Source organism: Grus americana, chromosome 2 (assembly GCF_028858705.1).
Source record: "Grus americana isolate bGruAme1 chromosome 2, bGruAme1.mat, whole genome shotgun sequence".
Classification (NCBI taxonomy): Eukaryota; Metazoa; Chordata; class Aves; order Gruiformes; family Gruidae; genus Grus; species Grus americana.
In genome coordinates this window covers 169,074,685-169,086,887 of record NC_072853.1, presented here as the reverse complement: position 1 = coordinate 169,086,887, position 12,203 = coordinate 169,074,685, and the positions used below count along the sequence as shown (strand labels likewise).

The following is a 12,203-nucleotide window of genomic DNA, read 5'->3' as shown; positions in this document are numbered from 1 at the left end:
GGGGGGTGATGCGGGCTCCCCCCCCCCACGCAGGGCACTGCCATCCCCACGGGCCGCAGAGCCAGAGCCACCACAGCTTGCCCCCCCCAGCACCACACAGCAGAGCCCCCGCAGCCGCCTTCTATCCCTGGTTTATTGGGGAGCAGCAGGGGGGCACCCCGGTGGTGTCGTGTGTCCCCCCCCGGCTCTGCCCCACGCTCAGGACTGGTCCTTGGCCTGCCGTCGGATGAGCTCGGCGTAGAGACCCCCCCGTCGCACCAGCTCCTCGTGGGTCCCTGCCTGCGGGGATGGCGGAGACGGCGTCACCCCTGGGGCTGCCCAGCCCCTGCCCGCTCCTGCCCACCCCCCCCCCGGGCGCTGCTCACCTCGGCCACCCGGCCCTGCGCCAGCACCACGATGAGGTCGGCTCCCCGGATGGTGCTGAGGCGGTGGGCGATGAGCAGCACCGTGCGGCCCGAGACGGCGCGGTCAAGCGCCTCCTGCACCACCTTCTCCGACTGGGCGTCCAGCGCGCTCGTGGCCTCGTCCAGGATGAGGACGGCGGGGTCCTTCAGCAGGGCCCGGGCGATGGCGATGCGCTGCTTCTGACCCCCCGAGAGCGTCACGCCGCGCTCGCCTGACCGGGACAACCGCAGGGATGCCGGTGCCGCCCCAGCCAGGGGAAACCGCCGGACGGATCCCAAGGAAGGGAGCGGAGGGGCGCAGCCGTGTTCCCGCACCGCCGGCCCCACCAGAGCCAGGGAACCCCCCAGGAACGCCAGCACCGAACCACGTCCTTCCTGCGGGGAGCCCGGCGCAGCTGCTGCTCCCTCCCGGCACAGCCTCGCGTCAGCGGTGACCGGCAGCCGGCGTCCCCGGGGGGACTCGGGTCACCTTGGCCCCGGTCTCACGCTGGTCCCTCTGTCCCGTGGGGCAGCTGACCCGGCTCGGGGGCCTCTGCCCGCCTCCCACCCCCGCCGTGCCCCACACTGCTGCCGGGCTGGGCCCCCCGCCGTGCCCTGCTCCGCGGCACGCAGCCCGGCACGAGCCCGGCACGTACCCACGACGGTGTCGTAGCCCTCGGGGAAGCTGCGGATGAAGCCGTCGGCGTTGGCGAGCTGGGCTGCGGCGTACACCTCCGCGTCAGAGGCTCCCGGCTTCCCGAAGCGGATGTTCTCCATGATGGTCGTTCCGAAGAGCACCGGCTCCTGGGGCAGCATCCGGCACCTCAGCACCAAGTCCTGGATGGGGCCACCTCCCTCCCCTCCCCCGGGCACAGCGTGGGCCTGGCAGGTTCCCGTTCAGCGCCTGCCCCACGGCAGCCCCGCGCCCCACGGCGGCCCCACGGCAGCCCCGAACCTGGCTGATGAAGCCGATGACCTGCCCTCGCAGCCAGGAGGGGTCCAGGGAGGAGATGTCGTGGCCGTCCAGGGTGATGGTGCCCTGCGTGGGCTCGTAGAACCGCTCCAGCAGCGCCGCCACCGTCGACTTCCCTGCGGAGGGCAGCCCTCAGCGCCGCGGCACCACCCGGCCGCACACCCCCGCGCCCCCCGGCTCCGGCCGTGACCCCCGGCCTCGCAGAGGTGGGCGGGTGGGTGGGAGGCATGGAAGCTGGTTCCCAGTCCCTGGCGCCCACTGGGCTCACTGGGCAGAGGACTGGGGCGCGGGAGCGACGGGCCAGGGGACGGGTGAGGGGCTGAGCTGGCGTCCCCGGGGAGGTCGGGTCGGTTCCTGCCCCGCCGGCTGGGATGCACCGGCCAGGGGTCCCCTGCCCTGGGGGTGCAGGGAGGGCCGGGGCGGGCGAGGGGGCCACGGCCAGGCCGGTACCTCCTCCGGACGGTCCCACGATGGCCACCGTCTTGCAGGGCGGCAGGGTGAGGCTGAAGTCCCGCAGGACCGGGTAGCCGGGGCGGGTGGGGTAGCTGCAGGGAGAGGAGCGGGGGGTGCAGGCGCACGGTGCTGGCCCCCAGCCTGCGGGGCGGCTCGGGGGGGCGGGTGGGGGGGGGGCAGGGCCGCTCACCTGAAGGAGACGTGGTGGAAGCAGATGCGGCCGAGCAGGGAGTGGCTGGGGATGGAGCCCCCACCCCGCAGCGCCACGCTGGGCTCCAGCGTCAGCAACTCGAAGACGCGGGCACCGGCGCTCAGACCTCGCACCACCTGCGGGGACGGTGGCGGGAGCACCCCGAGCCCGTCCCCTGCCCCCCATGGCGAGGGGCCGCAGGAGCTCCCACCCCACCCCACCCACCTGCCCAAGCAGGATGGAGATGTTGGCCATGGACCTGTCGGGGCACAAGGCGGGAGGTCGAGCTCAGGGCTGCGCCCCAGGCAGGCTGCGGCACACCGGGGTGCCGGGGGTGCCGGGGGAGGCGCCGTGCCGGGCCCTGCTCTGACCTTTGCACCGTCTGCGAGGCCACCAGGAAGGACATGAGGTCGCCCGGCGAGAGCTCGTCCCCGGCCATCAGGGAGCCACCCACGAAGATGGTCCCCAGGACGATGCCTGCGGGGCACGGGGCGGAGGTGGGACCCGGGGCACCCCGGCACTGCGGGGCCCTGCCCCACGGCACCACGGGTCCCGCCCCACGGCACCCACTCACCGTTGAGCGCCAGGTTGGAGAGCCCCTGGAAGGCGGCGATGCCCAGCCCCAGCCGCTCGTTCAGCCACCCGGCGCGGTCCACCTCGGCGCAGTACAGCCTGCGGGCAGGGACGGGGCTGACCCCCCCCCGGCCCCCCGCCACCCCCGCTGGGCAAGAGCCCCCACCGCCCCTTTACCCTGCCTGCCGGTCCTCCATGGCGAAGGCGCGCACGGTCCGGACGTTTCCCAGCACCTCGTCCGCCACCCCGGTGGCCTTGGCTACCTGCGGGGAGAGGGACGGAGAGGGGGGCCGCCATGGGACACCCCCCGCTCTGGCCCCGGGGGGATGGAGGGGTCCCTTGGGGGTGGGGGGACAAGCGCGGGGTTACCTGCTCCTGCGCCCGGCGGGAGAGGCTGCGGAGGACGGCGCCGATGAGGGCCCCGGCGCCCACCAGCGCCGGCAGCACCACGAGCAGGAGGCCGGTCAGCTTGGGCGAGAGCAGGTAGAGCGAGACGAAGCAGCCCGCCGTCTGGGTGCCGCTGCGCAGGCCCTGGGGGGGGGCAGGGGTGGGTGCTGGGGGCTTTGGGGGGCGGGGGGGGGGGGGCCGGTGCTGCTGGCTGGGGGCCTCACCTGGGAGATGGCCAGCTTGAAGGAAGACTTGAACTCCTGGATGTCGGCCGTCAGCCGGTTCACCAGCTGCCCCGTCCGGTTGGCGTCGAAGAACGCCACGTCCTGCCTGCCGGGAGGGCGGCGGTGTGCCGGGGCGGCGGGCTGGGGGCTCCCCCTGCACCCCGTCCCCCGCTGCCCCGCGGGGCGTTTTACCGGAGCAGGGAGACGAAGAGCGCCTTGCGCATGCTGCCCGCCACGCGCTCCCCCACCCGCGCCAGCAGCGCGATGTACCCGAAGGTCAGCAGCCCCTGCGGAGAGGAGAGGGGCTCGGGAGGGCGCGGGGCGGGGGCAGCCCCCGGACCCCCACCCCCGGCTCGGGGTGCCGGCACCCACCTGCAGGCAGTAGACGGCGAGTAGGCGCAGGGCCGGGCGCCGGGCTTCCTGCAGGTAGCCGGTGATGCGGCCGTGGGTGCAGCGGGCCACCACGTTCACCAGCTGCCCCAGCAGCACCGGGATGCGGACGTTGAGCAGGGCTGCGCCCAGCGCCAGCTGCGGGGACGGCGAGCGTCACGGCACGGGGACGGCGGGAACGAGGGGGACCGTGGCCGCCCGCCCGCCCCTGCTCACCACCACGGCTGCCGAGAGGGCCAGGAGCTGGGGGCGCAGGAAGGCCCAGAACGCCGGCCAGTTGAAGGTGGGCTCCGGCCGGGGCTGCGAGGGCTCAGGGGGGACGGGGACGGCGGGGACGGCAGCCTCCTGGCAGCGTGCGGCTGTGCCCAGCAAGCCGAGGGCCACGCAGGCCGTGGCGGGGCCGGCCAGGAGCAGGCAGCGCGGTGCTGATGGTGCGGGGCCGGGGGGGGGGCGAGGGGGGCCGGTGAGCCCCAGGCGCCCCCCCCCATACCTGAAACTGGGGAGAGCGGTGAGCGTGGGGTGCCCGAACTTGGGACCCAGTGCCCTCCCGGGGGACACGGGGCGGGGGGGACCTGGCGAGGGCTGTTCCCCCCCCCCCCCAGGCACGGCCAGCCTCCCCATGCCGCCCTGGGCTGTCCCGGGGCAGGGGACACCCTCGCCCCCCCCAGTAGCCCCAGTGTCCCCCCCAGGGCTGCGTGCCAGCACCCAGCCCCCTCCGCTCTCCCCCTGTGCACACACCCCCCCCCCCCAGCCTTTGGGACCCCCCCACCCCCACCCCCTGCACCCCCCGGGTGCCCCAAACCCCCCGGCACCCCCCCTGCGCCCCCCCCCCCCCCGCCCCCGGGGACCCCAGAGCCGGGCTCCCCCCACCCCAAGGGACCCGGGAGTTGGGTTCCCCCCCCGCCGGGCTCCCCGGTACCTGCGCCCCGGGGCGGGGGGCGGCCGCAGCGCAGCGGGGACCGAGCGGAGCCCGGAGCGAGCGCCGAGCGCCCGCAGCAGCAGCAGCACCATGGCGGGCCCGGGCACCCCGGGCGGGCGGGGGCGGGACCGGGGCGGCACCGGGGCGGGACCGGGGCGGGCAGGGGCGGGCGGGAGCGGGACCGGGGCGGCACCGGGGCGGGCGGGGGCGGGCGGAGCTCTAGCACCGCGGCCCGGGCCCTGCGCCGGCCCCAGCACCCCGAGCCCCGGCTCCGCGGCCTCCCCCCGGCCCCAGCACCCCGAGCCCCGGCCCCGCACCCCCGCCCCTCCCCGCAGCCTCCTCCGGCGCCCCGGGCCCGCCGGGGCCCTCGCTTCCCCCCCCCTCCCCGGGCCGCGCTCCGGGAGCCCGGGCCCTGCACCGGGTGTCCGTCCGTCCGTCCGTCCGGGTGTCCCCCCCGCCCCGGTCCCGCCTTGCCCGCGCTCGGACCCCGCTCCCCACGGCGGGGCCCCCCCCCGAGACCCCCGCCCGCCCCCCCGGTGCCGCTGCGGCCATGCCCGGCGGCGGGACGCGGTCCCGGTCCCGGGGCGGGTGCGGGGCCCGGTGAGAGCCCGGCCCCGGGCACACCGGGCACACCGGGCACACCGGGCACACCGGCCCCGCGGGGACCGCGCCAGCGCCGAGCCGAGAGGTGAGCCGGGACGGGGGACGGGGGTCACCGGGGACGGGGACACGGGAGCGGCCGCCCCAGCGCGGCCCCGAACCATCGCGGTGCCCCGGCCCCCCCCCCGGTGCGGGGTCCCCCCGCTCCTTCCCGGGGTCCCCCCGTTGCGGGACGCTGCACCCGGGACACACCCCCCCCCACGGTCACGGGCGGCCCGGCCGGGGGACGCGGGGACAGCGGCTGCCGGTGCGGGCACGGGGGCGGACGGGTCCCCGCGGGGTCATCGGGGCGCCCGTGGGGTGGCTGCGTGGGGCTGTCCCCCCGGGAGCGTCCCCGGGGCCGTGTGTCACCACGGTGCTATCGGGGTGCGTGTCACCGCGGGGTGCGTGTCAGCGTGGGGCCGTCACGCTGCCCGTGTCCCGATGCCCACCGAGGTGCGTGTGTCCCTGCGGGGTCGCGGGGGTCACCGGGCCCTTGGGCCGGTCTGTCCCCACGGGTGTCCGTGTCCCTGGGGCTGCCTGTCCCGGCACGGGGGTGTCCCCCCCCCGGTTGTTGACGCCGCCCGGGCTATTTTCGGGCTTCCCCCCCCCGCGGGTATTTTTGGCCGCTCGGGGGGGCAGGTGGGGGAAGGGCCGTGCCGGGACACCCGATCCCGGGGCACACGGTGGCCCCGGCCCCCGCCGGGAGTTGCACAAGGCCGGGGGCAGCGCGGGGACGGTGCGTCCGGCGGTCCCGGGGCTCCTGCTGAATCACGGCCCCGGGGCTCCCCCCCACCCCCCCCCCCGCGGCCCCGGTGCCGTGAGTCAGCCCCGGCGGGGAGGGGGCGGACACCATCATCACCATCACCATCACCCGCGGCCCGGCCGGGCACTGGCACCGGCACCGGCACCGGGAGGGGTGGTGGCGTGCGGGGCTGCGGGAGCACCGGCCAGCGGCGGTAAGGGGCGGGCGGGGGGGTCCTGCCCTGCCCTGGGTGCTGGGGGCCCCGTCCTGTGCCGAGGGGAGGGGGGTGCTGTGCTTCCCCAGGGCAGTGGGAGTTCTATCCTGCCCCGGGGTGGGGGTCCCATCCTGCCCCTGGAGATGGGGGTCCTGTCCTTCCCCAGGGGGGTGGGGGTCCCATCCTGCCCCAGGGATCCGGGGGTCCCCTCCTTCCCTGAGGGCCAGGGGTGATGTCCTTTCCCAGGGGGGTGGGCGTCCCATCCTGCCCCAAGGGGTCAGGAGGTCCCAAAACAGAATTGAGGCCCTGTCCTTCCCCAGGGGGTTGGGGGTCCCATCCTGCCCCAAGGGTCCAGGGGTCCCCTCCTTCCCCGGGGGTGCTGCCCTTCCCCAGGGGGTTGGGGGTCCCATCCTGCCCCAAGGGAACTGGGGCCCTGTGTTGCCCCAAGGGGCTGGGGCTCCCGTCCCGAGGGTCCCCCTGCCCCAGAGCCCAGATGTCCTGCCCTGCCCCAAAGGGTGAGGGTCCTGTCCTCCCCCCGGGGCCGGGGGTCCCCAGGGCATTAAGAGGCCCCTGGGGCTCGGGAGCTGGCCCTGGGCTCAGTCCTGCACCCCGACTGCTGCCCTGGCGCTGGCTGCTCGCTGCCCCACGGCTCCATGGGGAGGGGGGGTGTGGGGTGGGATCTGCGGGGATGGGGGTCCGTGGGGATGGGGGTCCACTCCACTCGCATTGTGGGGGGGCGGCGCAGCGTGGCCCGAGGGGCAGACGTGGGGTGAAGCGGGGGGCTGGGCTGGGCCGGGCGGGGGTCTCTCCGCAGGGAGCGCGGGCCCCGCGGGGGGCACGGCCGGGCACTGGCGGTGATCCATCCGGTGGGACGGGCCGGACGGCGTGTGCGGTGCGTCCCTGCCCGGGGCCGTGGCCGTGGCTGTGGCCGCGGTGCGGGAAGCCAGCTCAGGCCGCCCGAATTTGGGGCACGCGGGCGGCGCTGCGTGACCTCGCCGGCATTTCCGGCTCCTGGCCGCGGGGCAGACAGCTCAGCCCGGCTCACCCCGGCACGGCACGGCACGGCACCCCCGTGCCCCGCGGCCGAGGCTCCGGCTGCCCCGCGGCCCATGGAGCTGGGGGGGGGTGGGTCCATCTCCCCCAGGCACCCCTGCCGCCAGGGTCCGTGCCAGGCGGGGGTCCCTGGGCCGCGGCGGCGGGTGCCGACGGGCGTCCCTGGCAGGCGGCGTGGCGAGCGATGGCGGCGCAGGGCGAGTACCGACGGCTGGAGGACTTCGAGGAGGACTCACCCCCCGGCGAGGAGGAGCTGCTGGTGCACGTCACCGAGGGGCTGCAAGGTAGCGGGTCCAGGCCCGGGGGGGCAGGTGCTGCCCTGGGGGGCACAGGGGCCCATCTGGGTGTCGCGGCTGCGCCGTGGGGTGCGGGCTGGGGGGCTGGACCGGAGGGAGGGAGGGGGTGCAGGCAGCCTGCCCGGGGGTGCGGGCGGGGGGGGCAGGCCCAGCCCTGCTGCCTATGTGGGGGGCACCGGTTGCCCCCCGGCCCTCTGGCTGGTCACGGGGGGTTTGTGGGTGCCCCAGGGTGGGGGTGCGGGGGCCGGGGCGGGCCGTGCCGTGGCCCGGGCTCAGCCCTCGCTGTTTTTCTCTCCTCGCCAGACTCCTGGCACCACATCAAGAACCTGGATAATTTCTTCACCAAGATATCCTTGCAGGGCCCCTGCCTGGCCGCTGCCCAGCCCTGCCCGCGGCCGGCACCGCGCCGGGGGGGGGGGGGCACCCCGGTGCTGAGGTGGGGGGGAGGGTCGGGCACCGTGGTCACACGCTCCTTAACGCACCCCCAACATCTACCACTTCCACCAGAAGAACGGCTTCGCCTGCATGATGCTCTCCGACATCTTTGAGCTGGTGTAAGTGCCGGTGGGACGCCCACCCACCCGCCGTGCCGTGCCGTGCCACGCCGTGCCGTGCCGCACCAGGCGGCCGTGGGGTGAGGGGTTGTGCTGATGCCCTTGCCCCCCCCCAGGCAGTTCCTGTTCGTGGTCACCTTCACCACCTTCCTGCTGTGCTGCGTGGAGTACGACGTCCTCTTCGCCAACCGGCCGCTCAACCACAGCCACGCCGGCGCGGCGGTCCCCGACCGCAGCAAGGTGACGCTGCCCGACGCCGTCCTGCCCTCCCCGCAGTGCGCCCAGAGGTGAGGGGGGGCCGGGAGCCGCCGGCGTGGCCGCACGGGGAGTCCCGGCACCACCAGGTCCCCGCCTGACGCGCGTCCCCCCTTGCCAGGATCCGGGCCAGCGGCTGGATCATCTTCCTGCTGGTGATGGCGGCCGTCTTCTGGCTGTACCGGCTGGTGAAGGTGCTGTGCAGCCTGCTGAGCTACTGGGAGATCCGCACCTTCTACATCAAAGCCCTCAACATCCCCTCGGTGAGCGGGGCCGTGGGGAGGGGGCTGGCGGGGCCGGGGCCGGCCGTACCGTGCCGTGCCGAGCCGTGCCGAGCCGGCGTCCATCGGCGTGTCGTTGGTGCAGGAGGAGCTGTGCAACTACAGCTGGCAGGAGGTGCAGGCGCGGCTGATCTCGCTGCAGCGCCGGCAGCAAATGTGCGTGCACAAGAGGGAGCTGACGGAGCTGGACATCTACCACCGCATCCTGCGCTTCAAGAACTACACGGTGGCCATGATCAACAAGTCGCTGCTGCCCGTCCGCTTCCACCTGCCGCTGCTGGGTCCCGTTGTCTTCCTCACCCAGGGCCTCAAGTACAACCTGGAGCTGCTCCTCTTCTGGGGACCCGGCTCCCTCTTCCAGAACAAGTGGAGCCTGCGGCCGCAGTGCAAGCGAGCGGGCGCCCGGCGGGAGCTGGCGCGGCGCCTGGCACGTGCCATGGTGGTGCTGGGGCTGGCCAACCTGCTGCTCTGCCCCTGCGTGCTGGTCTGGCAGCTCCTCTACGCCTTCTTCAGCTACGCCGAGGTGATCAAGCGGGAGCCGGGCAGCCTGGGCGCCCGCCGTTGGTCCCTCTACGGCCGCCACTACCTGCGCCACTTCAACGAGCTCAACCACGAGCTGCAGGCGCGGCTGAGCCGCGGTTACAAGCCGGCCACCAAGTACATGAACTCCTTCACCAGCCCGCTGCTCACCGTGCTGGCCAAGAACGTCGGCTTCTTCGCCGGCTCCATCCTGGCCGTGCTCATCGTCCTGACGGTCTACGACGAGGACGTGCTGACGGTGCAGCACATCCTCACCGCCATCACGCTGCTGGGGCTGGTGGTCACCGTGGCCAGGTGAGCGTGCCGGGTTACGCCGCGCCATACCGTGCCGCCTCCGGCGTGGTCGAGTGGGGAGGTGGGACGTTTACCCCCCCCCGCCCGTGCCACTACGCTTCCCGCAGGTCCTTCATCCCCGACGAGCACACGGTGTGGTGCCCGGAGCAGCTGCTGCAGTGCGTCCTTGCCCACGTCCACTACATGCCGGACCACTGGCAGGGCAACGCCAGCCGGTCGGAGACGCGCGGCGAGATGGCGCAGCTCTTCCAGTACAAGGCGGTGAGCGCCGGCGGGGCCGGGGCGGGTGGGCGGTGGGGGTGTCGGGGGGGGGGGGGGCGAGGGGGGTTCCCCCCCTCGCCCCCCCCCCGACACCCCCGCCGCCTGCAGGTCTTCATCCTGGAGGAGCTGCTGAGCCCCATCCTCACCCCCCTCATCCTCATCTTCGCCCTTCCCGCCCGCGCCCTGGACATCATCGACTTCTTCCGTAACTTTACGGTGGAGGTGGTGGGGGTGGGCGACATCTGCTCCTTTGCCCAGCTCGACGTCCGCAATCACGGCAACCCCCAGGTGGGTTTGGAGGGGGGGGGGGGGGGGTGTCCTGGGGGGTTTGAGGGGGGGGATCTCGGGGGGTGGGGGGGTCCCGGGCGCGGCGTCTCTGCTCACCCCCCTGCCCCGCAGTGGCTGTCGGCCGGGCAGACGGAGGCCTCGGTGTACCAGCAAGCGGAGAACGGGAAGACGGAGCTGTCGCTGATGCACTTCGCCATCACCAACCCGCGCTGGCAGCCGCCGCCGCCGAGCGAGCTCTTCCTCAGCCACCTGAAGGAGAAGGTGCAGCAGGATGCGGCCGCCGCGCCGCCCGCCCAGCGCATCCTGGCCGAGGGGCCGCTGGGCACTTCCCTCCTCTCCGACGACTCGGCGGCGGCGGTGAGCGTGGCGGGCACGCGGGGCTGGGGGTGGGCAGGACAGGTCCGGGGGGGGGGGGGGTCCCCGGCCGGGGCCGTCCTGACGCGTTGTCCCCGCAGCCGGACGGTTTGCTGGCCAGCGTCCTGGCCCGGCCCATCCTCTCTGCCAGCGGGCTGGTGTCCCGGGACCGGCGCTTCGCCCAGCCCTGCAGCACCGCCAGCGCCGCCGCCAGCGTCCTGGCCTCCCTGGCGTCCCCCCTGCCCGGGCGGGCGCGCGGCCCCTCCGCCGACAGCCCCGGCTGCCACAGCGACCGCCTGCTCCCCGGGGAGAGGTCCTGCCGGCGGGGGGGGGGGGGGGGCTGGGGGGGGCCGGGGGCTCTGCACCCCTCCGGGCTGGTGCTGCGGGGAAGGGGGGCGAGGGAGGGGGTGTCGTGGTGGGGAGAGGGGTTGTGGTGGGGAGGGGAGATCATGTTGGGAGGGGGCGTCGTGGAGGGGAGGGGGTGTTGTGATGGGGAGGGGGGGTCGTAGCGGGGCTCCATGTGCCGGCGCGGTGCTCACCGGCTCTGCCCGCAGCCTGCTCCTGAGCGAGTCGCGGCTGCGCAGCCTGAGCCGCTCGGCGCTGCTCTGCGAGGTGGCCTCGGCCGAGATGAGCCTCCACGCCATCTACCTGCACGAGGTGCGGCCCCCGGCGTCCCCCTGCGTCCCCCCGTGTCCCCCTGGCCACGCGGCCCCCGGCTCCCCTGCCCGCGGCACCCCCGGGATGTGGGTCCCCTGCCCGCATCCCTGCCCGCATCCCTGCCCGCAGGCGCATCGCTGGGGGCGGCTGTGCCCACCCTGCTGCTCTGCCCTCGCCTCCTGCCCGCCACCCCCCGTCCCCATCCCGTGCCAGGCTGCCCCTGCGCTCCCGGCTCCGTGTGTGACACCCCCCGCCCCGGTTTTGGCCGGGGACCCCACGGCTGCTGCCGAACCGGGCGTTGGGTTGAGGCACCGCAGCCGGCGTCACCGTGGCCGTGTCCATCCCCCCGTGTTGGGAGCTCCCTGCCCCGCTGCCCGCCATGACAGGGGGCTGGGACCGCCCCGGGGGTCTCAGCGCCATGGCGGGGGCTCTGACCCCTCTCCCCCCCTTCCAGCTCCACCAGCAGCAGCAGCAGCAGGGTCCCGGGCCCCAGGCAGCGGGGGGGTGGGTGGCCACAGGGCCACCCAGGCCGCCCCCCGTGACCGCAGGTGAGCGTCGTGCTGGGGGTCCCCAGGGACGTGCGCTGGCCCAGAGCAGGGGCGGCTGCGGGGTCCTGAGGGCCGGGACCCCAGGCGGGGGCTGCGGCGGCTCTGACACCCCCCGCCCCCCCCAGGCTCGGCTGCCAGGGCCTCGCAGGCTCAGCACCGGGAGATGCCGCTGGGCGGCTGGGCCGAGGAGGAGGAGGAGGAAGAGGAGGAGGAAGAGCAGACAACGGGCTAGCCGGCCTCTGCTTCGGTGAGCGAGGGCACGGCACGGCCCAGCGAGGGCTGGTGACCACCGGGGCTGGGACCCGGCGGCATCTGTCCGGCAGCCGTGCCGGCATCCCCCGCACCGTGCCGGCGTCCCTCCTGACCACCCCTTTCCTCCGCAGGGTCCTGGGCGTGCCGAGAGCTCCCGGCGCTGCTGGGCACGGTGCCGGGGGAGCTGCCGGGAGGCGCTGGCCGGGACCGGGCGCCGCGGGGGGACTCGCCGCTGCCTGGGGGCCGGGGCGCGGGGTGGTGCGGCCGTCGCTGCCCGCGTGGGCCCCCTGTTCGGGCACGTGGCCTTGCCGGTGGCCCCGCCACGGCGCGGGGCCGGGGGTGCTGCCGGGGGCAGCCAGCCCCGCGAGGTGCTATATTTATGGGGGGGCACGGGGCTGGGGCTGTCCCCGCTCCCGCTGCCTGCCCCGGTCTCTGCCCGCCGCAGTGCCCTGCCCTGGGCACCGGCTGCACCGCGCCGCC

General features: G+C 75.6%; 2 protein-coding genes across 5 annotated transcripts; one reads left to right on the top strand and one right to left on the bottom strand.

Moving 5' to 3' along the window:
- Positions 1–115: 115 nt before the first annotated feature.
- Positions 116–4,647, bottom strand: ABCB8 (ATP binding cassette subfamily B member 8). Its single transcript, XM_054817258.1, has 16 exons — positions 4,493–4,647; positions 3,790–4,069; positions 3,556–3,711; positions 3,376–3,470; positions 3,184–3,289; positions 2,942–3,103; positions 2,750–2,835; positions 2,574–2,671; positions 2,371–2,476; positions 2,225–2,258; positions 2,000–2,136; positions 1,807–1,901; positions 1,339–1,472; positions 1,040–1,187; positions 366–616; positions 116–279 (listed from the first exon to the last, which is right to left on the bottom strand). The coding sequence occupies exons 1-16, from the start codon at positions 4,582–4,584 to the stop codon at positions 199–201; spliced, it is 2,061 nt and encodes a 686-aa protein (XP_054673233.1). The 5' UTR covers positions 4,585–4,647; the 3' UTR covers positions 116–198.
- A 135-nt stretch (positions 4,648–4,782) lies between these two features.
- ATG9B (autophagy related 9B) lies at positions 4,783–11,993 on the top strand. Of its 4 annotated transcripts, none has more exons than XM_054817255.1 (15): positions 4,783–5,180; positions 7,313–7,427; positions 7,743–7,788; positions 7,931–7,993; positions 8,110–8,280; positions 8,370–8,511; positions 8,615–9,363; positions 9,471–9,624; positions 9,733–9,912; positions 10,024–10,269; positions 10,368–10,579; positions 10,821–10,923; positions 11,378–11,471; positions 11,597–11,718; positions 11,855–11,993. In XM_054817255.1, exons 2-14 carry the CDS (start codon positions 7,328–7,330, stop codon positions 11,701–11,703), a joined length of 2,367 nt encoding a protein of 788 aa, XP_054673230.1. In that variant the 5' UTR covers positions 4,783–5,180; positions 7,313–7,327; the 3' UTR covers positions 11,704–11,718; positions 11,855–11,993. The 4 variants fall into 4 exon arrangements, with proteins under 4 accessions (XP_054673230.1, XP_054673232.1, XP_054673229.1 ...); XM_054817257.1 differs by lacking the exon at positions 4,783–5,180 and adding an exon at positions 5,757–6,090 and having other exon boundaries at positions 9,883–9,912; XM_054817254.1 differs by lacking the exon at positions 4,783–5,180 and adding an exon at positions 5,764–6,090.
- Positions 11,994–12,203: the final 210 nt, after the last annotated feature.